The sequence below is a fragment of the Phacochoerus africanus genome, chromosome 4 (assembly GCF_016906955.1).
Source record: "Phacochoerus africanus isolate WHEZ1 chromosome 4, ROS_Pafr_v1, whole genome shotgun sequence".
NCBI lineage: Eukaryota > Metazoa > Chordata > Mammalia > Artiodactyla > Suidae > Phacochoerus > Phacochoerus africanus.
Window position 1 is genome coordinate 45,911,053 of NC_062547.1, and position 25,357 is coordinate 45,936,409.

Sequence of the window (25,357 nt, forward strand, 5' to 3'; positions counted from 1 at the left end):
GTGGCTATAGCTTCGATTCAACCCCTAGCCTGGGACCATCCAAATGCTGTGAATGTGGCCCTAATAAAAATTAATAAATAATGAATTTTATAGGAGACAAAGAAGGATTATATAATAATCAAAAGATCAATTCAATAAGAAGATATAACAGTTGTAAATATATATGCACCCAACATAGGATCCCCTCAATATATAAAGCAACTGCTAATAGTCTTAAATGGATAAATTGACAATAACATGATATTAGTGGGGAACTTTAACCCCCTACTTACATTAATGGACAGATCATCCAGACAGAAAATCAAAAAGGAAATACAGGCCTTAATGATGCCTTGGACCAGATAGACTTAATAGATATTTACAGAATATGACATCCAAAAGCAGCAGAACACACATTGTTCTCAAGTGCACATGAACATCCTTTAGGATAGATCACATTCTGGGCCACAAATCAAGCCTAAGTAAATTTAGGAAAATTGAAATCACATCAAGCATCTTTTCCAACCACAATGCTTTAAGACTGGAAATCAACAACAAGAAAAAAAACTGCAAATACACAAACGTGGAGACTAAACAATGTGCTCCTACACAACCAATGGATCACTGAAGAAATCAAAGAGGAAATTTAAAAATACGTAGTGGCAAAAGACAACAAAGACACAACAATCCAAAAACTATGGGATGCAGCAAAAGCAGTTTTAAGAGGCAAGTCTGTAGAAATACAAGCCTACCTCAGAAAACAAGAAAAAGCTCAGATAAAAAACTTTACACCTAAAGAAACTAGAGAGAGAAGAACAGACAAAACCCAAAAATAGCAGAAGGAAAGAAATCATAAAGATCAGAGCAGAAATAAACAAAATAGCAATGAAGAAACCCATAGGGAAAATCAGTGAAACTAAAAGCTGGTTCTGGGGAGTTCCCGTTGTGGCGCAGTGGTTAACGAATCCGACTAGGAACCATGAGGTTGCAGGTTCGATCCCTGCCTTTACTCAGTAGGTTAACAATCCGGCGTTGCTGTGAGCTGTGGTGTAGGTTGCAGATGCGCCTCAGATCCCGTGTTGCTGTGGCTCTGGCATAGGCCGGTGGCTACAGCTCCGATTAGACCCCTAGCCTGGGAACCTCCATATGCCGCGGAAGCGGCCCAAGAAATAGCTAAAAAAAAAAAAAAGAAAAAGAAAAAAAAGCTGGTTCTTTGAAAAGATCAACAAAATTGATAAACCCTTAGCCATACTCATCAAGAAAAAAAGAAAGAGGACTCAAATCAATAAAATTAGAAATGAAAAAGTTACAACAGATATAACATTAATACTTTTGTACTTAACAGAAATACCTCATAAAAGACTACTATAAGCAACTATATGCCAATAAAAAGACAACCTAGAAAAAATGGACAAATTCTTAGAAAGGTACAATCTTCTAAGACTAAACCAAGAAGAAATAGAAAAGATGAACGGACAATTGCAAGTACTGAAATTGAAACTGTGATGAAAAAATTTCCAACAAACAAAATCCAGGACCAGATGGCTTCACAGGCAAATTCCGTCAAAAATTTAGAGAGGAGTTAACACCTTTCTTTCTGAAACTATTCCAAAAAAACTGCAGAGGAAGGAACAAACTCCTTCTATGAGGTCACCATCACCCTGATACCAAAGCAGACAAAGATATTACAAAAAAAATGAAAACAGAAAATTACAGACCAATCAATATCGCTGATGAACATAGATGCAAAAATCCGCAACAAAATACAAACAATCCAAATCCAGCAACACAGTAAAAGGATCATACACCATGATAGTGGTATTTATCCCCGGGATGCAAAGATTTTTCAGTACCTGCAAATCAATCAGTGTGGTACACCACATTAAAAAACTGAAGAATAAAAATCATAGGATCCTCTCAGTAGATGAAGAAAAAGCTTTTGACAAAATCCAACACCCATTTCAGATAAAACCCTCCAGAAAGTGGGCATAGAGGGAACTTACCTCAACATAATAAAGGCCATATATGACACATCCAAGCTAACATCCTTCTCAATGGTGAAAAGCTGAAAGATTCCCTACTAAGATCAGGAACAAGACAACGATGTCTGCTCTTGCCACTTCTATTCAACAGAGCTTTGGAAATCTTAGCCATGGCAATGGAAAAAAAAAAAAAAAAAAAAAGGAATTCTAATTGGAAAGGAAGAAGTAAAACTATCATTGTTTGCAAATGACATGATACTATACCTAAAAAGTCCTAACGACACTACCAGAAAACTGTGAGAGCTCATCAATGAATTTGGTAAAGTTGCAAGATACAAAATTAATACACAGAAATCTACTTCATTTCTATTTACTGAAAAATCAGAAAGAGACATTAGGGAAAAAATCCCATTTACCATCACATCAAAATAAAATAAAATACAGAAAAAAACTACCTAGACAAAAGACCTGTACTCTGAAAACTATAAGATGCTGATGAAAGAAATTAAAAATGACACAAACAGGGAGTTCCCATCATGGCACAGTGGAAAGGAATCCAACTAGTATCCATGAAGATATGAGTTCAGTCTCTGGCCTTGCTCAATGGGTCAGGGGTCCAGCATTGCTGTGAGTTGTGTAGGTCACAGGCATGGCTTGGATTCTTAGTTCCTGTGGCTGTGGTGCAGGACAGCAGCTGTAGCTCTGATTCAACCCCTAGCCTGGGAACTTACATGTGCCATGGGTACAGCCCTGAAAAAGAAAGAAAAAAAAATTACACAAACAGATGGAAAGATAATATACCATGCTCTTGGACTGAAAGAATCAATACTGTCAAAATGACTATATTACCCAAGGCAGTCTACAGATTCAGTGCAATCTCTATCAAATTACAAATGGCATTTTTCACAGAACTAGCCCAAAACATTTGAAAGTTTGGAAGTACAAAAGACCCAGGATAGGCAAAGCAATCGTGAGAAAGAAAATGGAGCTGGAGGAATCAGGCTCCCCGACTTCAGACTATACTACAAAGCTACAGTCATCAAAAACATACGGTACTGGCACAAAAACAGAAATATAGTGGAACAGGATAGAAAGCCCAGAATTAAACCCATGCACTGTGATCAACTGATCTATGACAAAGCAGTCAAGAATATTCAGTGGAAAAAGACAGCCCCTTCAGTAAGAGTTGCTGGGAATACTGAATAGCTACATTTAAAAGAATGAAATTAGAACACGCCCTAACACCATACACAAAAATAAACTCAAAATGGATTAAAGACCAGATACTTACATAAAACTCTTAAAGGAAAACACAGGCTGAGTACTTTCTGACATAAACGGCAGCACTATCTTCTCAGCTCCACTTCTTAGAGTAATGACAATAAAAACAAGTATAAACAAATGGGACCTAATTAAACTTAAGTTTTTGCACAGCAAATGACACTCTAAACAAAAAGAAAAGATAACCCACAGAATGGGAGAAAATGAAGTGACTGACAAGGGATTAATCTCCAAAATATACAACCACCTCCTGCAGCTCAAGACCAAAAAAATAAACAACCCCATCAAAAAATGGGCAGAAGATCTAAACAGTCAATTATCCCAAGAAGACACACTGATGACCAATAAAACACATGAAAAGATGTCTGACATCACTAATGCAAATCACAACTACTATGGGGCACCAATTTACACCATCCAGAATGGCCATCATCAAAAAGTCTACAAACAATAAATGCTGGCGAGGGTGTGAAGATTTACATCCCCACCTCTTACACTGTTGGTAGGAATGTAAACTGGTGCAACCACTATGGAAAACAGTATGGAGATTCTTTAAAAAACTAAAAATAGAATTACCATATGATCCAGCAAGCCTTCTCCTGGGCATCTATGCAGAGAAAACCATGACTCAAAAAGATACATGTACCTCAATGTTCATGGTGGCACTATTATACAATAGCCAAGACATGTAAGCAACTTAAATGTCCTCTGACAGAGGAGTGGATAAAAAAGATGTGCTACATATACACAATGGAATATTACTCAGCCATAAAAAGGAATAAAATAATGGTATTTGCAGCAACACGAAGAACCTAGACATTATCATGCTAAGTGAAGTTAGACAGTGAGACACAAACACATATGCTATCACTTATAAGTGGAATCTAAAAAAAGACTAGAATGAATTTATTTGGTAATAGAAAAAGAGTCACAGACTTTGAAAAACTTATGGTTACCAAAGAGACAGGTTGTTGAGGGGCAGCGAATGGGCAGGAGTCTGGGGATGGAAATTTTGTAAAATTAGGTTGTGATGATGGCTGTACAATTGTAAATACAATAAAATTCATTGAATTACAAGAAATCAGAGACAATGAAATGAGAGCTTCACTTATTATTCCTAATCAAATAATTAAAGGAAAAATTTGTTGAACTAAGTACCTGTGTCATTTCCCGTTCCATGATCATTGTGGATCTTTTGTAAGCCAGGAATTGGCCGTGTTGTCAGATACCAAACAGCATGTAGGACATCTGTGGCATGTATACGATTGTGATCTAAAGTCACCAAAATGTTTTATAAAAATGGTCATTTTGTTGTTTTTTAATATAGGACATTTTAAAAAGTACTTTCTAGTCATATAGTATCCTCAAAATGTATGGCTTCATCTAATTTCCCATAGTTATATTTTTGTCATGAAAACATATTTTGTAAAGTTTCTCGATGTGTTAAAAACTTTCACATATACTATGAAATACCTCTCTCTCAGGCCTGCTGTAAGGATTACATGTTAAAAAGTATATAAAACATCCAGAGTAGTGTCTGACAAATAGTATGTGATCAGCAAAACATTGGTTTACTGAAATACCACTATGTGAAAACGTAAAACCTACAAATGAAACCCAGCTTTGCTATTTCCAGTTTTATCATCTTGGGAAAGATCCTTCTGCTTCTCATTTGTAAAAGGTAGATAATACTACCTTTCCAACAAAGACCAAATGAGGTTACCTTTGTGAATGTAATGATTATAGTCATAGCTGATGTTTCAACAAATATTTAATGAGTACCTACACCATGTAGCATTAGTAGATGATATAATATTAAAAGTTCAGACTATAGCCATGATATGATTTAAACCCACTAGGAGCTTAATTATTACTGCAGTTACTACTTTTTATTGATCATTTACTATGTGCTATGAATTCTGACATGTGCTTTACATGAATTATCACTACTTATGGGGCAGGTACTATAGTTATTCACATTTACAAATTTGGAAACTAAAATTTAGAAAAGTTAGCTTCCAAAAACTGTTATCTTACCTAATATGTCCTAATTGGAGGTGACAGTGAAGACTCACCATCACTTTATTTTTTCCCTTTCCCTGTCCTTGAAGTCCACCTTTGTATCACTTTATCCCATTTATAAAATTCAGCCACTTTTCAAAATGCCTACCTTGTAGGTGGTAATTATAGTACATATATTGCACATTAAACTATTAAGCATCAACATTATTTATGAGTTTTTCCAAATTAAGAATTATTTGCCCTCTATATAATTTCCCAAACACGTGTCCACATAGAGGTTAACTATAGAATGAATCAACACATAAACTATATCTTAATAAAATTAAAATTCTATTTTGCCCTAAAATTAAGTAACTATTAAAAATTATCCCACAAATCAGGACACAGTTAAAAACAAATTCTATGGATAAATGTGAAACATTTTAAAGTCAAGAAATTTCTGAAACTCATGACTTAATGTTACCAAACATAAGTACAGTAAGGTACTTAGCAGAATAATTACTGACATAGAAAGATGTTTACTACATGGTTAAGCAAAAAAGTAGATTATAAAAAGGTATTATATGATTCATGTCATAAAAAAATAAATATATATAAGAACTCTGGGTAGGAGGATGTAGATTTCCTTTTTAAATCTCTATTTTCCAACTTGTCCAAACACATAATTTAAAAAGTGTTTCAGGGACCGTCTGAAGGAAGAATTTCAAAACAAGTATTATTATTTCAACTTAAATAATAAGACATGTTAATACTTACAAGGAATGTCTCGATAACCATTTTCTAATGCACGAAAGTAGTTAATGAATTGTAGAATGGGAATTTTAAATATCTCCAATAAACCAGTGTCTTGAAATAGGATATACATAACCTAAATGTCAATTAAGAGAAAGTTCACTTTAAAAATCAGAATTTCTTAGAGTAGTTGATTTACAAAAAAAATAAATACATAAATCAGACACTGTCCAAATTCCTATTCTGAGTTGAGTATAATATGTTTTTGTGATTTGTATTTGGGAAAATTAACTATATATATGTCTTAATAATGTATTAAAAACTTCCCTACAGGGAATTCTTTCCAAAACATGAAAAAGGAAGTTATCACCCTATAAAGCACTTGAAAACCAAAGACAGATGACCATGTCATGTCCTAGTTTTAAAATTTTTCTACTCTGCCTTTTAGCCTTTCATTCTAGTCCTGGGTGTTAGAAGAACTCAGAACAATACATATATCACATTTCTGTCTTAAAGACTTCAATGAGATGAACTTATGTCCTCCACATAATTTATCCTTATGTCCTTGCATTTCATATGTAATATATTTTGGGATTAATGAGAGTGATATTTCAGGATGTTGTTTTATGGACCCACCAGGGAGAACTTGGAGTCTGGGTGTAAAATGGAAGTATTTTTCCATGATTCTAGCATGAAATGAACCAGCTGGCCTTGCCTTCTTGGGTAAAGCACAGGGAGGACAGGTGAAAAAGATGAAGCATAAATTTCAATCTTTAGAACTAAATCCCTTTCCATATCCTTTTCAACCTTAAGATTCAGTAAAAAGTAAATCTTTATTATTTCTTTAGCTTAAATCCCACTATTATAGGCAAAAAAATGACTTCACATATATATGAAATTATGAAATACTTTACATAATAATACATTTGGTTATATATGGGTTTATATATACACAGATTTCTCTTTTCAAATTTTATATTGAAAATTTGTGAAAAAAATAATTCAATGAACAATGCTGAACTTGTACCTAAATCAATATTACATATCTTCAGATTTTGCTTTTTATAAAGATTCAAGAAAAAAATTAATTTATAATAAGTAGAGTTTGAAACAAACCTGACTGAGGATCCTTCCTGATTTCTCTCCCATTTTTTCTGCAAGTTCAAAAATTTGAAAATTCCAGTTACTCATCTTTTCTATTAATGAGTCATAATCTTCTATTAAATCCAGGTCCAATGATGCTTCCTGTTCAGTCTGTACATGGAGGAGGGAAATAACCCAAACCAACTTAAAAATGGTCAGTATTACTTTCTACAACAGTTATTCTCAAATATAATCTGTACTTACCATACTATTCTCTTTGTAGAATGTTATCTTCAGATAACATGTCAAATATAAACATGTTTTCTAGGCATCAGAAGACTTAATCTTTACATTACTTTTATAGATAAAAATATATTTCCAAAACATTGCACAAATCTCAAACACATCATTTTCATTTTGGAAGTTATAGCTATCAAAAGATCATAGAATACTGGCATTTATTAATAGGATAATTCCTCAAAAGAAATGGATGGATTTTTTACCTTAAAAAGCTTAAAATCTGAACTTTAAGGAAAAAACTGCTATTATAAGTAAGCAATTATTTTCATCATTTTTTATAACTATGTGCATATTTACTTCCTCATACTTAAACACATACAATGAAGAAAATATCATAGAAAGTAATATATTTACTATAAAACTAAATAAAATGTGTTCATTTAAAAATGAATGCATGTTCTATGAGCTTAAACGTAATTATTTTTATTTAACCTAAGATTTTCTTTAAGGTGTTAATAGTGACTTTTCAGTAAAATTAAAAATAAATATATCATATTAAAAACCTTATTCTGGGCAAAAACAATGAACTTGGTACTAACTAATAATATATTTCACCTTAACATAATCATACTGAAAGTTTATCTTTTACATTTGGTTGCTCTTCATTCTGTGCCTCTTCTGTTAGGTGAGTATCACCTTCCCAAAATAATTTTCTGCAGTGTCTGTTCTCTGTTTCAACTTCTTGTTGAGCTTCTGTAAGGTTGAGTGATGCTCTTGGGAAAATGGTATCATCTTCATCACCTTTCAAAAAATATATAAAATAATAAATAAAAATAAAACTTGCCCTGTGTGAAGAGTTTCATAAGAAAAATTTGTAAAAAATATTCAGATAAAGTGGACCATACTGGCATTTAATTTAAATTAATGACACCATTAAGCTGTATCTTGCTGGACCATTTTGGCCTATGTCTTGTGCTCAGGCAATATTTTACCTGATATATCCACACCTGGATGAAAAGGATGGATGGATATTCACTAAAAAAAGTGAGACCCAGAAAAGTCAGCCCCTCCCACTAGTAGCTTTTTTCTTTTAAACCAATTTCATGTAAATAATTTCAAATACCTGACATTATTTGAGTTTTAGACAGGAAAATTCTAAATTCATAGTGATGAGTGAGAGTAAGGCACATCTAAAAATTAAAACAATGTCATGCATCTTGAGTTATTTCTCAAAACCAGCGAGATTAATAATATTCTTTTCCCCAAATTACATGGAAAAGGGAAGCAGCACTGGTCGCTAAACTGCACTCATTTACATGTAAAAAAAATTCATACTCATTGCATCTGTAGTACACAAAACAGGGAACTTTCCCCAAATCCATCAACAATAGAATAAGTTAACTGTAATGTACTCACGCTATTGAACACTACAGAACAAAGAGTGAACTACAATCACATGTACCAATATGGATTATTCTTAAAAATACACAAATCTTAAGTGAAGGAAGCCAGTACAAAGGTACATACTCTGTGATTCTCTTTATGAAAAGTTCAAAAACATATCAAAATTGATATACATGAGTACTGAAAAACAGAATGAATGTTACCTTTTGAGGATATTCCTGGAAGGGGGGCCTGAGGGGAAATTCTGGGGTGCTGGTAATATTTTGTTTATTGACTTGAGTATTGATTATATAGGTATATTAGATGTATGAAATTCACCAAGCTACAAACTTAGGGCTTATTTAGTTTTCAATATGTAGGGATTTTTTTTTAAATAAGTGTTTTTAAGAGTACTCATTTGAGTTGTTTCAGAAGAACCAGATTTAAATCCTGATTTTTGTACTTAATAATGGCAAGCTTTCTCCCCTGTAAAATGTGGATAATAACACCTGTCTTACTAGATGTTACATACAATAGATGATCAATAAATGTTAGTCAAGTCTGAACCTAACACACTGAATATTCTAAAAATCATTAATTGATGATAAAGAAGTATTATCCTTTGGAAAGTATCATTTTTTTAAAGACAAAATGTATTTTAAGAAAATTTAAAAGTTTGGACTATTTAACTGTTCTTAGAAAGTTAAGGCGCTAATGACAATAATATTCCAAAACAGCCCTAATTCAAAAATTGTTGACATCTGAAGTACATGATTTACTTTTTAATCTAAATTCCTAATAACGATATCTTGCAGATAATAAAGTTGAAATAAATGTAGCAATTTCTTTTCCAAATATATATACAACATACTCTTATGCCACATGCATTCTTTAGAAATGCATTCTTATTGCTTCATCAAGGGAGCATTTATTTCCCATCTCCCTGGAATCTGGACAGGCCACATGACTGCTTTGATTAACAGAATATGACAGAAGTGACACTTTGGTCTGGGTTGAGCCATTAACTAGACTGGCAGCTTCTAGAGCCTCTTCTCTTGGACTCCAGCCAACATATTGGAAAAAGCCCAGAGAGAGGTCATATTTAGATGGACTGGTCAATACCCAACAGACATATAACACATCTTGGAAATTCAGTCTCTTTTAAACTCTATATAAATTTGTCTTTTCTAAAATTTAATATAAATGGAATCAAACTATGTAACTTTTTAAGCTTGGTTTCTTTCATTTAGAATAATATTTTGAAGTTTATCCATGTAGTATCATATATCAGCAGTTTATTTTTTTGTTAAATAGAATTCCACTGTATGGATATACCACATGATGTTTATCATTTATAGGTTGATAGACATTTGGATCATTTCCAGTTTAGTACTATGGTGAATAATGATGTCAAAAGTATTCATAATCCTGTCTCTGAAAGCTCATATGTTTTTTCTCGAGTAAATTCTTATCCATGTTACTGCTGGATATGGTAAATTTATATCTTAGAACTGTCAAAATGTTTTCCAAATTGGGTTGACCACTTTACATTCCCATCAGCAATGTACAGGGTTCCAATTTCTCTGCATCGCTGGCAACACTTGGTATTGTCTTTTTGACTATAGCTATTCTAATTTGAGTGTAGTATCTTACTATAGTATTAATTTGCATTTCTCTAATGACTAATGATGTTAATCATTTTTAATGTGTTTACTACCCATTCGCTTATATCTTTCATATCCTTCTCCATGACTTTCACCAAAATAGCTAACATCTGTTGCCCACTTTTTAAGTGAGTTGGTTGATGTCTTCCTATTGAGTGGTAAGAGTTCTATATCATGGATATGACCTGCATCAGATGTATAATTTGCAAATATTTTTTCCCAATCTGTGGTTTGTCTTTGATTTTTGTTTTGTCTTTTTTTTTTTGTCTTTTTAGGGCTGCACCCGCAGCATATGTAAGTTCCCAGGCTAGGGGTCAAATCGGAGCTGCAGCTGCTGGCTTATGCCATAGCCACAGCAACATGGGATCCGAGAGGCATCTGCAACCTATACCACAGCTCATGGCAATACCAGATCCCCAACCCACTGAGCAAGGCCAGGGATTGAACCCACATCCTCATGGATATTAGTTGGATTCATTTCCACTGCACTACAATGGGAATAACTCCCCCCCCCCACTTTTATGTCACATTTTTAAAAATGTATTAACTATATTTATTTATTTTATTTTATTTTTGTCTCTTCAGGGCTACACCCACAGCATATGGAAGTTCCTAGGCTAGGGGCTGAACTGGAGCTATAGCTGACAGCCTACACTAGAGCCACAGCAACTTGAAATCTGAGCCATGTCTGTGACCTACACCATAGCTCACAACAATGCCGGATCCTTAACCCACTGAGTTAGGCCAGGGAATCAAACCTGTGTCCTCATGGATATTAGTTGGGTTCATTATTGCTGAGCAACAACAGGAACTCCTGTCTTTGATTTTCTTATTGGTGTCTTTTGAAGTGGAAAAGTTTTAAATTTCACTGAATTCCAATTTGTCAGTTTTTCTTTCATGAATTGTGCTGTTTTGAGTAAAGGATGTTTTACTTAAACCAAGGTCACACAGACCTGGTTCTATATTTTCTTCTACAAATTTCATGATTTTAACTTCTAACACACAGGCCTATGATTTATTTTGAATTACTTTCTATAGATGTAATGAGGTAAGGGTCCAAATTCTTTTCCTAGTTAATGAATGAAAACTGAGCCTGGACTTCTGTTCACCAACATCCAAGGACCCCAGCAAATGTCCAGAGCTAGAGACTAGGGGACCAATGATCGAGTGCCCTCACTGCACACCATTGCTAGGTGATGGCCCAGAAGCTTTGGTCCCCTGAAGCTGGTGTCTTCCACTGTCACCCCCCTCCTGCAGGCTGGGACGCTCAGTTTCCAGGGAACCTCAGTGTTGGCCTCCTTCACCCACAGGTACATGGGCTGGATGTGAGTGCAATATATCAGGTTGTCGAAGATCTCCAGGCCTTCCATCACATGCAGCATGCCATACATCACTAGATCAGTCAGGTTCAGCCTCTGGTCCCCCTTGAAGGGTTGACCTTTGCCAGTGGTTGCCACCCATTCATTAGCAACCTCACAGAGGCTCTCATAGCACTTTATCCTAGAGGTTGTGCCTGATCTTGATCCTCTTGCTGATGAGGTACATGGCAGCTGTGCTCACATTATGTATCCACAGTGCCCTCCAGGCCGTGAAACTACCCTCTGACAAGAAGTCGGCCAAGGCCTCAGCAAGCGTTCTGTACACATTGGAAATCAGGTGCACTAGCCAGTTGACTGCCCACTGTCTCTACTTACTCTTTTTGATACTATTATGAGTGGAAATGTTTTCTTAATTTCAACTTATGATGGTTCATGCTGGCATGTAGAAATATGATTGATTTTTTTCGGAGTTCCCATCCTGGCTCAACGGTTAATGAACCTGACTAGGACCCATGAAGATGTAGGTTCAATCCCTGGCCTTGCTCAGTGGGCTAAGGATCCAGCATTGCTGTGAGCTGTGGTTTAGGTCACAGACAGGGCTTGGATCTGAAGTTTCTGTGGCTATTGCATAGGCTGGCACCTGCAGCTCTGACTGGACCCCAAGCCTGGGAACCTCCATATGCTGTGGGTGAGGCCCTAAAAAGCAAAAAAAACCCCAACCAACCAACAACAACAAAAAAGAAAGAAAGAAAGAAAGAAAGAAATACAATAGATTTTGTACAATGAAATTGTATCTTGTAACTTTACTAAACTTGTTTATTGGTTCTAATCACGTGTGTGTATGTGTGTATATTTGGGATTTTCTACAAATGATATGTGAATAAGGAAAGGTTTACTTATTTCCATTCAGGGTAACTTTATTTCTTTATCTTTTCTAATTTTCCTGGCTAGAACCTCCAGTATGATATTGAATAGATGTGCTGAATGCGAAAATCCTCTTATCCTTGATTTTAGGGGGAAAGCATCAATCTTTCTCCAATAAGGATGGTGTTAGCTCTGTGTTGGTTTCAAAGATGCCTTTTATCAAGTTGAAGAAATTCCCTGATATTACTTGTTTGAGTGTTTTCATCATGACAGAATGTTGCATTTTGTCAAATGCTTTTTCTGCATCTGTTTAGACTATCATGTGTTGTCCCCAACCCCGTGCACCCTTTATTTTATTAATGTAGTGTATTACCTTGATTGATTTTCAAATGTTAACCACCCTTCAATTCCTGGGATAAGTTCCTCTCGGTCATGGTATGATATTTTATCTGTTGCTTGATTCAGTTTGCTAGTATATTGTTAAGGCTATAAGAATGTTAGTCTATGGTTTTTCTTGTTTTTTTGCTTTTTGTTATTTGTTTTTTGTCTTTTTATGGCCACACCTGAGGCATTTGGAAGTTCCCAGGCTAAGGGTTGAATCGGAGCTGTAGGTGTTGTCCTACACCACAGCCACGGCAATGAGGGATCTGAGCCACGTCTACAACCTACACCACAGCTCATGGCAACACCAGATCCTTAACTCACTGAGCAAGGCCAGGGATGGAACCTGAGTTCTCATGGATGCTAGTTGGGTTTGTTACCACTGAGCCACAAAGGGAACTCCTGATTTTCTTTTCTTTGTCCGATTATGGTCTTATAGAATGAATTAGGAAGTTTTCCCTCTTCTATGTTTTGGAAGTTTGTGAAGGATTGGTATTCTTTTTTGTTTTTTAATCCTTTAAAATGTAAAAACCAGAAACTATTGTATGCCATAAAACAACTGAATTTTAAAGTATATGAAGGGATTGATATGCACATATAATCCCTGAAAAGGCTTACCTTTATTACTGGTTTACCTTTATTACTAGGCTGCAGTACTATAGAGTTTACCAAGTTATTCCTATCACAGTTAAGCCTTCAATTCCAAATCTTTGTCTCCCTAGTCCCACAAAACTGCCAAAAGGGACTGCTCATTCTATCAGTTACTGGCCCGTCTAGAAGCAACAAACATCTTTTTGGTGCCCCAAACTTTTTTCTTAGACTTCTATCCTCCTCCAGATCCTGTACTGGAAATTCTGAGGAGTTGTTAGTTCTTCAGTGCTTCAAGCAGGTTTTTTTTTGTTGTTGTTGTTAATAATTTGTGGCCTTTCTAGCTATCTTCAGTGAAAATGATGATATGAGTTAACTAGCTAACTATTACTGGATGCCTGAGTCATCAATGTTTTAATGTTATAAAAAACTATAATTTTATCACCAACAATACTTCTTGTTTAAGGATATACTTCAGAATAATATAATTAACTAAATTTTAAAATAGCTCCTCTGTGTAATTATTTTAAAAATGTATGCAAACCCTTTTGAGCTTATATTGTGCAATTTAAATTTCAATGTTAATATAATTAATTTCACTGTTTGCGAACCCTAGCTGTGACAAAAGGCTATATTCATTTGTGCAGTACATTTTTACTCTTCAAAATACTTTTACCATCTATTTATAATTTTCTAATACTCCTGTGAAGTAGATAAAAACATTATAATCTTCATTTTAAAGATGAATAACCTAAAACTAAAGTGATTCATTCATTTAAAAAAATATATAAGGAAATGCTTTTAAACACACTGGATTTCTGCAATCTCACCTGACTTTCCTCTGTGGCAGTCTGTACCAGACTCTGATTCAGATGTTGAAGCATATTTCAATATTTGATGTCCACAGCTTGTAAAATAAAACAGATAAATATGTACATATGATAAATGAGGCAAAACTTTTTTTTACCAAATACAGTAAGAAAATCTGTTTGTTTTTTAACTGCAAGATCTCAACTCAAAATATCCTAATATTCCAATCTCTTTATAAACTTAATAATAGGCTTTATCCTTAATAGATGCTTTATCCTAGCATCTGTGTCCCTGAAGGAAATAACATATTTTGAAAATCACACTGAGATTTTATTACCATCAAAGCAGAAATGAGAATGAATGCCATAAGATCTGGGTATTATAAATTGGCACTAAATTAGTAGATATTAAAATAATTCTCATACATTTACTGATATCTTATGATGGATAGAATACCACTGTTATTTCACTTCAGATGGTAATCATTTAGCTGGAAAATGAATAATAGCACTGGAATGAGAAGAAAATTGTTCAGAATAAAAACTAGAAAATTGTTTAGAATAAAAACTACTAGATGAAGGAGAGGATATAGTCTTCATCATATAGTTATAATACAGAACTGGAAAACTGGTAATACTTTATAAAATAACCTATATTTTGAAATGGAAATAATAGACATTCAGGAAACCTACCTGTTACATAAATTGCTATCAGAATTTCTAATTTGCTGACAAAAATCTGGTGAATTGGGTGCACTGCCCAGAGATCTGTGTAAAATAACACTTGGTTTAGAAAGAAAATCAGCAGTATCAGGAAATTCTATAGGTGACCGGTTGGTTGGAGAGCCAGCAGACATTGGTCCATGACTGGGAGAATTCGGGCTGGGTAAAGCACCTAGAAAATTGAAAAGAGAGGAAAGAAATAGGTATGTATGTTTCTATGTATATATTTATTGTCTATTTTGGGGTATTTATAAAGAATATTTTCCTTCTTTAAAGAAAGAAAAGTATTTACAATTAAATGATAAAATAGTTTTTTTTTTTCTCTTTTTTGGCCCTGCTGCACCTGAGGCATATGGAAATTTCCAGACCAGGGGTCAAATCAGAGCTGTAGCTGATGGCCTATACCACAGCCACAGCAACACAGGATCCAAGCTGTGTCTGTGACCTACAACACAGCTCATGGCAACGCCAGATCCTTAACCCACTGAGTGAGGCCAGGGATCAAACCCGCATCCTCATGGATACTAGTTGGATTCATTACCACTGAGCCATGACAGGAACTCTGATAAAATAGATTTCTATGTGCTATCTTTAAGATATTCTAGAAATCAAGCAGAATATAGATCGTATTTGTCATCATCAATGCTTGTGGAATAAACACCCTGTGGCAGGATGGCACATAGTAAGTAAATATTAGGAATATAACTAAAATATACATAGCGTGTGGTACAAATTTTCCTAGTTCATATTGGTCTTTAACTTTCTCATTGTGTGTCCCTATCAGCTTGATTATCCACATAACAAAAGCATCTTCACCAAATTTTACAGAATATTTTCTAATACAATAAAATTCATGTTTTTATCAAAGAAGCAAAGTTCTTAATAGCATTAAGCAAGTTGAGCATATTATAAAATTATATTAACACAACAGCAGATCTCTTTTAAAAAAATCAAAATCTTTCCAGCTCATTCATTCATTCAACAAGTATTTGAGAACATATTAAATGCTGGAAAATGTGCAGGCTATCACAATGGAGAAAAAAAGATGCCATCCAACAACTCAACAAACCTAAAGTCTAGCTGAAAATACAAGCAAGTGCTAATTCCTAATATAAGGGGAAAAAAGAGTGTTTCAGAAAAGCATCCCTAATCCTACTGATTTAGCTCAAGAAGCCTTTGCTGGGTGCCTTGAACTAAGGGTATATCAGGAGGGGTGTAGGCAGATTTAAAACTTTATTTTGAAATAAAGATCCAAGTCAAGTGTGAAGCAGAGAGTAAAGCAAATAACAGTTATCTTTTGTGTGTGTGTGTGTCTTTTCCAGGGCCGCACCTGAGGCATATGGAGGTTCCCAGGCTAGGGGTCTAATCAGAGCTACAGCTGCCAGTCTACACCACAGCCACAGCAACATGGGATCTGAGCCGAGTCTGCAACCTTCACCACAGCTCACGGCAATGCTGGATCCCCAACCCACTGATCGAGGCCAGGGATTGAACCTGCAACCCCATGGTTCCTAGTCGGATTCATTAACTACTGAACCATGACGGGAACTCCATACATAACAATTATTAAGGACCTATGATATTTTGAGACATAGTTATAGATATGTGTGATGGTTAGTTTTATGTGCCATTTTGGCTAAGCTATGTACCCAGTTGTCCAGTTTAGTAGGGCTTGCTATTTAGGTATTTTTTCAGATGTGATTAACACTGAAAACAGTAGACTAAGTTTACTTCATAATGTGGGTTGGCCTTATTCAATTAGTTAAAGGCTTTAGGAGAAAAAAACTGAGGTCCTCCAAAAAGGAAGGAATTTTGCCTCCAGACTGCCTTCCAAGTCAAGGCTACAACATCGACTCCTGCTAGAATTTTCAGCCTGGTAGCCTGCCCTGAAAATTTCAGACCCAGCAGCCCTCACAATCTGGCAAGCCAATGCTCATCAGTCAATCAATCAATCACCTTCTCCTCCATATGTATGTGCATACCTATGTTTACGTATGCATGTATATATGTATGTAGTAGGTGTATATATACACACACAAACATCCTCTTGGTTCTGTTTCTCTGGAAAACTCTGACAAACACAATGTGTTATTTAATCTTCATAATAACACTTTTGAGTTAAATAGTATTTTAATTTTACATGTGAAGAAAAAAACTGCCAAAATAAAAATCAAGAAACTTGATTTATTTACACGGTTAACATACTCCTTGCAATGCTGTTCTATGGAACTGATTTGTTTAGAGGCTCCTATAGTTTCATATAATGTTAGGATTGAACAAGATCTTATAAATAATCTCATCAAACACTTTATGTTTCAGAAGAGGAAACAGGACTAGAGAGGGGAAGTGTCTTGCTTGTCAAAATCACAATTGGGAGTTCCTGCTGTGGCGCAGTGGGTTAAGAACCCAACTGCAGGGTCACTGTGGAGGTGTGGGTTTAGTCCCTGGCCTGGCACAGTGAGTCAAAGGATCCAGTGCTGCTGCAGGTCAGATTCAATCCCTGCCCCAAGAACCTCCTTATGCTGCACGTGCAGTCATTTAAAAAAAAAAAAAAATCATAGTGGTTAGTTACTAACTGGAGACTACAGTTCCAATTTTCAGCATTTTTTTCTCTAATTATACTAGTGAGTGTCCAAAGCCCTGACAAACAGGCTAGGAAGAATAAAGGATAAACTAGTTATAAGGTAGAGTTCTGATAAAACATAGAAAAGTTTAAAGCAGAGGACAAAATGGTAGAGAAAAACCTAGCAACTCTTAAATTCTTTCTACAATACAGATTCATCACGTGGCATGTGGAAGTTCACAGGCAAAGGGCTGAATCAGAGCTGCAGCTGCCAGCCTAAGCCACAGCCACAGCAACACCAAATCCGAGCCACATCTGTGAACTAAGCCACAGGTCACAGCAACATCAGATCCTTAATCCACTTAGTGGTGCCAGGGATCGAACCACATCCTCATGGACACTAGTCAGGTTCGTTTCTGCTGAGACACAATGGGAAACCCCAGATTCATAATTTTTATTTTAAATAAACCTTTTTAATCGTGAAATATAACACCTACAGAAAAGTTATAACAGGAATGCTTACAACTCAAGCTAAATGTAGAACACGGCCCAGAGATCAGAAACCCCTGTCCAAGTCCTTATTCCTCTCCCTCTCATTAAAGGAAATCATTAGTTTTATTTTTATGGTAACTGTTTTTCTTGCCTCTCTTTAAATTTATACCACATATGTATCTCTTAACAATTCAGATTAGTTTTGCCCTTTTTTTGAACTTTGTAAATTGAATCAGACAGTATAAATGCTTTTATGCCTTGCTTACTTTACTCAACATTTTAAAAAGACATTTCACATATTCATTCATTTTGAATGACATATAAAATTGTATGTATGAATATAGCACAATTTTATTTCTCTTCAAGTACTGAACTGCCAAATTGTCTTCCAAAGTAGCTGTAGCATTTTACTTTCCCATCACAGATGTATGAGTGTTCCTACTTCTGAACATTTTTCCAACACTTGTTATGCTGTCTTTAGAATTATAGATATCAGAGTGAGTGTGAGGTCATGGTTCATTCTGGTTTTGATTTGCATTTCCCTAATGACTAATGATGCTGAGTATCTTTTCATGTATTTGAGGGCTATTTGTATATCTCCTTCGGAGAAACATCTATTCAAATCTTTTGCCAATTTTTTAGTGAGGTCATTTGTGTTTTTATTATTGAGTTGAAGAGATCTTTAGGTCTATTCTGAATACAAGTACATCGTAAAATTATAATTTGCAAATATTTTCTCCCATACTAGGGATTGTCTTTTCACTTTCTTTAAGTATCTGTAGAAGTAAAAATGTTCTTAATTTTAATGAATTCCTATTATCAACTTTTTTCTTCCCATTTTTCTTATTATTAAAGGTTGTTTTAGCTATTCTGGGTCCCTTGAATTTGCTTTTGGTGTCATAGCTAACAATCGTTTACTCAATATCCAAAGTCACAAAGATTTTCCGTGTTTTCTTCTACAAATTTTATGGTTTCACTCTTACATTTGAGCCCATGAGCTTTTTGAGTTAATTTTTGAGTATGACGACAACAGATATGTTCCAAATTCATTTTTTCATAAAAGTGTATATCCAGTTGTCCTGACCTCATTTGTTAATTATAAATGAAATTATTTTCTTAAATTTTAGTTTTTCATTTTTTCCTTGCTATTATAGAAAAATATAATCGATTTTCGCATATAGATTTTGTGTTCTGCCTCACTGATGAACCTGTTTATTGGATGGAAGAGGTTTTAATCGATTTCTTAGGAATTTATAAATACATGACAATGTCATCTACAAATAGTTTTATATCTTCCTTTTTATTTTTCATTAATTTTATTTATTTTCATTTTTAATGATTTTTATTTTTTTTCCATTATAGCCGGTTAACAGTGTTCTGTCAATTTTCTACTGTACAGCAAGGTGACTCAGTCACACATACATATATACATTCTTTTTTCTCACATTATCATGCTCTGTCATAAGTGACTAGATATAGTTCCCAGTGCTATACAGCAGTACACCTTACTTTTATTCCTTTTAATTTAATGTCATCTGCAAATAGTTTTACATCTTCCTTTTATTCCTTTTAACCTGTAGAACCTCAAACCCAATGTTGAGTAGAAGTAATTATTTTACAATTATTTATTTTATAATTTTATAATTTCTAGTTCTCTCCTTGGTGAGTCATTGTTGTCACATTCTCCCTAAATACTTAAGATATGGTTTCCTCAAACATTTATGGTAACACATTTAAAGTCACAGGTAAACATATTTATGGTAACACATTTTAAGTCATTGCTAAACAAAAATCCACGCCCCCTCAGGGAAATTTTCCATTGGTTGTTTTTCATTGTCTATCTACATGGTTGAAACTTTCTTGTTTCTTTGCATGCTTCATAATTTTTTGTTGAAACCTAGACATTTTACATGCTATATTGTAATAATTCTAGTATCAGATCTCTTTCACCCCCAACATTTGTGTTGCTGGTTTTGTGTTAGGTTTTGTTTCTGATTGTTCATTGAGTAATTTCCTGGATTCATTATGCAGATTTTGTTTTTTCTGAGGTGTGTTGCCACTGAGTTCTCCACTGTTCTTTTTTTTTTTTCTTCCTCGATTTTTTTTTCTTTAAGTGTCTTGGCTATCTCTCATCTGTAGATGAGAATCTGTTTGAAAAGATACTGAACTTCAAGCTTCCAGACAATCTACAAGACAGCCTTAGCTTTAACTTCCTGCTTGTGCAGGACCTCAAGATCAGCTACAGGTGGGCCTTCTACTTTCCCAGATCTTTCCTGGGCATGTGCACAGCCTTACACGTGTGCTCTCAGCCTAGCAGATCTTTAGGAACACGTCAGAGCTTTCCACTTTCCAACATGGCCATCTATTATCCAGGATCTCCTTTTAAATTCCCAATCAGCTCTTGTTGCCCAGTTCAAATCACAGCCATAAGCACTCACAATGTTGCCTGGCATAGGATATGGGTTTTGTTTTTCTTTCTATGGCCCATGCCTGAGGCATATGTAAGTTCCCAGGCCAGGGGCTGAAGTGGAGTTGCAGGTGCATCCCACTGCACAGCTACTACAACACTGGATCCAAGCTGCATCCGAAATCTATGCTGCAACCTGCAAGCAATGCAGGATCCTTAATCCAGAGTGATACTAGGGATTGAACCTGTATCCTCACATGATCAGGTCCATAACCTGCTGATCTACAACAGGAACTTCAGGGTGTGGGGGTTTTTTTGGGGTTTTTTTTGAGAGCTGAGTCCTGAGTCAAATAAAATATCTAAAACACCCTGGAAACATGGAGAGGTTTTCCAGGAAGCGATAAGTTTGGACAAAACAATTAATGTATTCTCAGGATGTTGCTTTAAAAAAATTTTTTTTTAAAGTTTTTATTTTTAAATTTAATTTTATTAAAGTAGAGTTGCTTTCAACGCTGTGATAATTTCTGCTGTATAGCAAAGTAATTCAGTTATACTTGTAAACATATCCATTCCCATATAAGTTATCACAGAACACTGAATAGACTTCCCTGTGCAGGTCCCCATTGATCCTGCATCCCATATGCAGAAGTGTGCCTTTGCAATTCCCAAACCCCCAATCCATCCCCCTCACTCCCAGGATGTTGCTTTTATTTCAAAAGAGGTCAGACTTGAGGCTGCAAAGCTACTGGCTTTTAGTTATAGTAACACTGAGCTGGGAAGAGAGAGGGGATGGGAACTGCTCCCAATTAAAATATCACAGAATAGCCCAGCAAATCATCTATTTTCATCAACCTTGTGAGTATCCTTGAGAAAAACATTTATCTTTTAATGTCTGAGTGTAGTGCTTTATGGTCAATTAGGTCAAGTCAGTTAAATCATGTTGTTTTAATCTTCCATATATCTCTATGAATATTTTGGTTTGCTATTCTACTAATAATGAGAGTGGTGAGTTAAAATTTCCATAATAAATATGGATTTGTCTTTATCTACCTTTAGTTCTATTAATTTTTGGTTTGTGGGTTTTATAGCTATGAGATCAGACCTATCTGTGCCCTTTGATTTAGGGTGTGTCTTTTGTAAAGAGCATATACTTGCTGTCTGACAATCTGTGTCTTTTAATTGGTGTGTATTTTCAAGTTTTTATTGAAAACTGGACATTTTAGATAGTATACTGTAACTCAGGTCAGATCCCTGGTACCCCTGCCCTCTTGCCAACCATCCACACAAGGTGTATATTTTCTATAGTTTGTTTAATCCACCATCTTGCTATTTCTTTTTCAATTGTTCCTTATGGGTTTTTGTTTTTGTTTTTCTTACTTTCTCTTTTGGATTATTTTGGGCTCTTCAACTTTTTTTTTTTCTTTCCTTTTTTGGTCACACCTGTGGCATAATAAGGACGTTCCCAGGCCAGCAATCAAATCCAAGCCACAGCTGTGACCTATGCTACAGCTGCGACAATGCCGGATCCTTAATCCACTGAGCCAGGCAGGGAATCAAACTGGCACTGCCATAGAGAAAAGGCAGATCATCAACCCCTGTGCCACAATGAAAACTCAAAAAAAATGTTAATCATTCCATTTTACCTTCTATATTAGGTTTTGGGTTATATTTTTTCTTTTTGTTCTTTTAATTTTCACCCTGGATATTAAAACGTGGATCTCTGAAGTATTAAGTTTCTTTTAAATTAGAACTTTTCAGTACTTTTCAATCATTGCTACAGTACACTGTAAGTTTAAATCTAATTTACCCCTTCCTGCCCTATGTGCCATTGTTTCCATATATTTGACTTCTTCATACATTATGCAAGCCACAAGGGAGTCATTGTTTTTAATCATCAGTATTCACTTATATGCACCCATTTAGGCTTACCAGTGCTTTCCATTTGTTCCTGCAGATCCATGCTTCAATCTGGATCATTTTCCCTCCAACTTAAGTAACTTCTTTTGCTGAATCTTAGTGGTACAAGTTTACTAGCAATAAATTCTACCAGCTTTAGTTTGTATGAAAAAAAATGTTATTTCACCTTAATTTTTAAAGGATATTTTTACTGGATAAAGAATTCTAGGTTGGTAATTTTGTTTTTGCAAAACCTTAAGTATGCCCTTTTATTATCTTTGGTGACTATAGTTAATAATATTGTATTGCAAATAACACTCTATTGCATAATAATACTATATTGCATACCTAAAAGTTGCTAAGAGAATAGACGTTAAAGGTTCTCATAAGAAAAGAATGTTGTAACTATGTATGGTGATAGATGTTCACTAGATTTATTATGGTGTTGATTTCACAATATATACAAATATCAAAATCATTTAGTTGTACACCTAAAACTAATATAATGCTATATTAGATAGCACAGATAGATAAAGTATGATTTGGATATTTTCCATTCCATTTGGATATTTTCAAATGGAAAGGATTTTTCCATTCTCATATTAAGATTTTTTTTTTTCCTTCACAATTACCATGATACAAAAGAATGTCTTTTCCTGAGGGTTTTCCCTTGTTCTGGAAATGCGTGTTTCAGAAATAGTTCCCTTGTTTGCAACTATGCATGTTTAGATAGTTCTGTATTTTACCCCTGAATCCCTAGTGCCTAACAAAGTGCCTGATACATAGCAGATGTTCAAAAATGAAAAAATGAGCAAATGGCCAACTCACAGCCAACCCAAACTGCTTAGTTATGTTAACACGACACATGAAATGGTATTCAAAATTAGCTACAAATAAGTAATGACAAAGTTTGCACTAGTATATACTTTGAGATTTCACATATTTAAATCACAAAGAATGTTTTCTTACCAGATCTTCTTAGACCTATATGGTGAGTTAATGATACAGAAGATGACCTTTGCTTCGGGATTGTCAGTAGATTTGAACTAAAGGGCCCATTAAGATAGCATCCTTGACTAAAAGGGAAAAATAATAGGTTAAGAATTTTAAAAACCTAAGAAATTCCTTTTTTCTTTATGGACTTTAATTCAATTAAGAAATATATGCCTATACATCTAGCTGAGACATCTAGCACTTGAGTAAGGCAGGAGTCAGCAAACTTTTTCTGTAAAGAACCCAACAGTAAATACTTTGGGCTCTTCAGGCCATGAAGTCTCTGTTGCATTTACTTTACTCTGCCACTGTAGTACAAAAACAACCGTAAACAATAATGAGGAGTTCCTATTGTGGATCAAAGGTAATGAACCCAACTGGAATCCATGAGGATGCAGGTTCAATCCCTGGCCTTACTCAGTGGGTTAAGGATCTGGCATTGCTGTGAACAGTGTGGTGTAGGTCACAGACGAAGCTCAGGTCTGGCATTGCTGTGGCTATAGCAGATGCTGGCAGCTGCAGTTCCGATTTGACCCCTAGCCTGGGAATTTCCATGTGCTGCAGGTACAGCCCTAAAAAAGACAAACAAACAAAACACAATAATAAACAAATGAGTGAGGCTGTATTTCAATATAACTTTATGGACAAAAACAGGTTATATGCCACAGTAGGTCCACAGGCTATAATTTGCTGAATGCTGGCATGAAAGTAGGTTACTAATATCACCTGGTGGGCTTCTTACAACACAGACTGCTAGTCCCACCCCCAGGATTTCTGATTCACTAGATCTGGGACAAGATCATAGACGTGGCATTTCTAATAAGTACCTAAGTGGTCCTGGGACCTCAGGGAGAATCACTGGCCTAACATACACAGTTTTTCACTATCTTCTCCTCTTCTTCACAGATACTGATTACCCATTAACACAATCATATCCTATAACTGAAATATTATAGGTTTTAGGGTTCTTAAGAGGACATTAAATATAGGTGAGTAATCACAAGTCACCAATTGATACTTTTTAGGATTATCTATTTAAAGCTTTAGGCCCAGCATCATATAGACAGCACACCCTTTCTTAGATATTCACTAATCTGTTTTCTTCTGTCAGCTCCTGATGAGGGCACTTTGCCACAGGATCAAGGACAAATCTAGATTCTCTATTTTTCACTTGGTATTTTGTTAGTGTAAGCTAGGTTCTCAAAAAGCTTTTCCCCAACCCCTTCATCTTTTCTCCATTTTCACCCTCTATTACTTACTCAAGAGAGATCTATTTTTCTGTGACCGAAGAATTTTTTGTTCATGCCTTTACTATAACATTTGCCCATTCTGTATTATAATTTCAGATTATAGATGCGTATAGACTCTTTTTCCTCACTGACTCACAGTGCCTGGTGAAGATGTGCAACAGACATTTGTGAATTAAATGAATGACCCTCTCTTTAGGTTCCTATTCTCATTTCTCTATATTATAGATCTTTTCCATTCCCCAGTCCTGAGTGAATAGATTCTAGCTAACTCCTGCTTTGAGGCTCTTCTTGGGCCTTTTTCTAGGAATCTAGTTTGTCTTATATCCTCATGTAGGAAAAAGATTCTGTATTATAAAGAGAAAGCATGTAAAACCAGTTCGAAACTACTTAATATTAACAGAGAAGTTTTAACCAAAAGTTATAATAACAGCACTATTTTGAGTATGATATATCATTCATTGTTTTAGGTATTTTACATATTTCATCTCTTTCAGTCACATGAACAATGCTATTATTAGATAAGAAAACTGAGACTTCAAGAAGAGAAGTAATTCACACAGGTAGAATTCACGGTGGCAGAGCTAAAATTCAACTTCGAATTTCTCTGATTCTTAAATGTTTCTGACTGTAAATTGTATGCCCTTTCCACAAGACCATTCTGTTGCTATCTTTGTGTTTCTCCATCTGTAAAATTGGAGATTTAGAA

The 25,357-nt window shown here is 35.1% G+C and overlaps 1 protein-coding gene across 3 annotated transcripts in view; it reads right to left on the minus strand.

Moving 5' to 3' along the window:
- PDE3B (phosphodiesterase 3B) overlaps positions 1-25,357 on the minus strand; it is a 189,261-nt gene that overhangs the window by 26,109 nt on the left and 137,795 nt on the right. For all 3 annotated transcript variants that reach the window (XM_047776230.1, XM_047776229.1, XM_047776228.1), the window contains exons 5-11: positions 23,378-23,484; positions 15,021-15,222; positions 14,349-14,425; positions 7,969-8,120; positions 7,113-7,250; positions 6,021-6,132; positions 4,401-4,514 (exon numbers count right to left, since the gene is read on the minus strand). In XM_047776230.1, the coding sequence (XP_047632186.1) occupies positions 4,401-4,514; positions 6,021-6,132; positions 7,113-7,250; positions 7,969-8,120; positions 14,349-14,425; positions 15,021-15,222; positions 23,378-23,484 (902 nt within the window). The remainder of the gene's footprint in view (positions 1-4,400; positions 4,515-6,020; positions 6,133-7,112; positions 7,251-7,968; positions 8,121-14,348; positions 14,426-15,020; positions 15,223-23,377; positions 23,485-25,357) is intronic.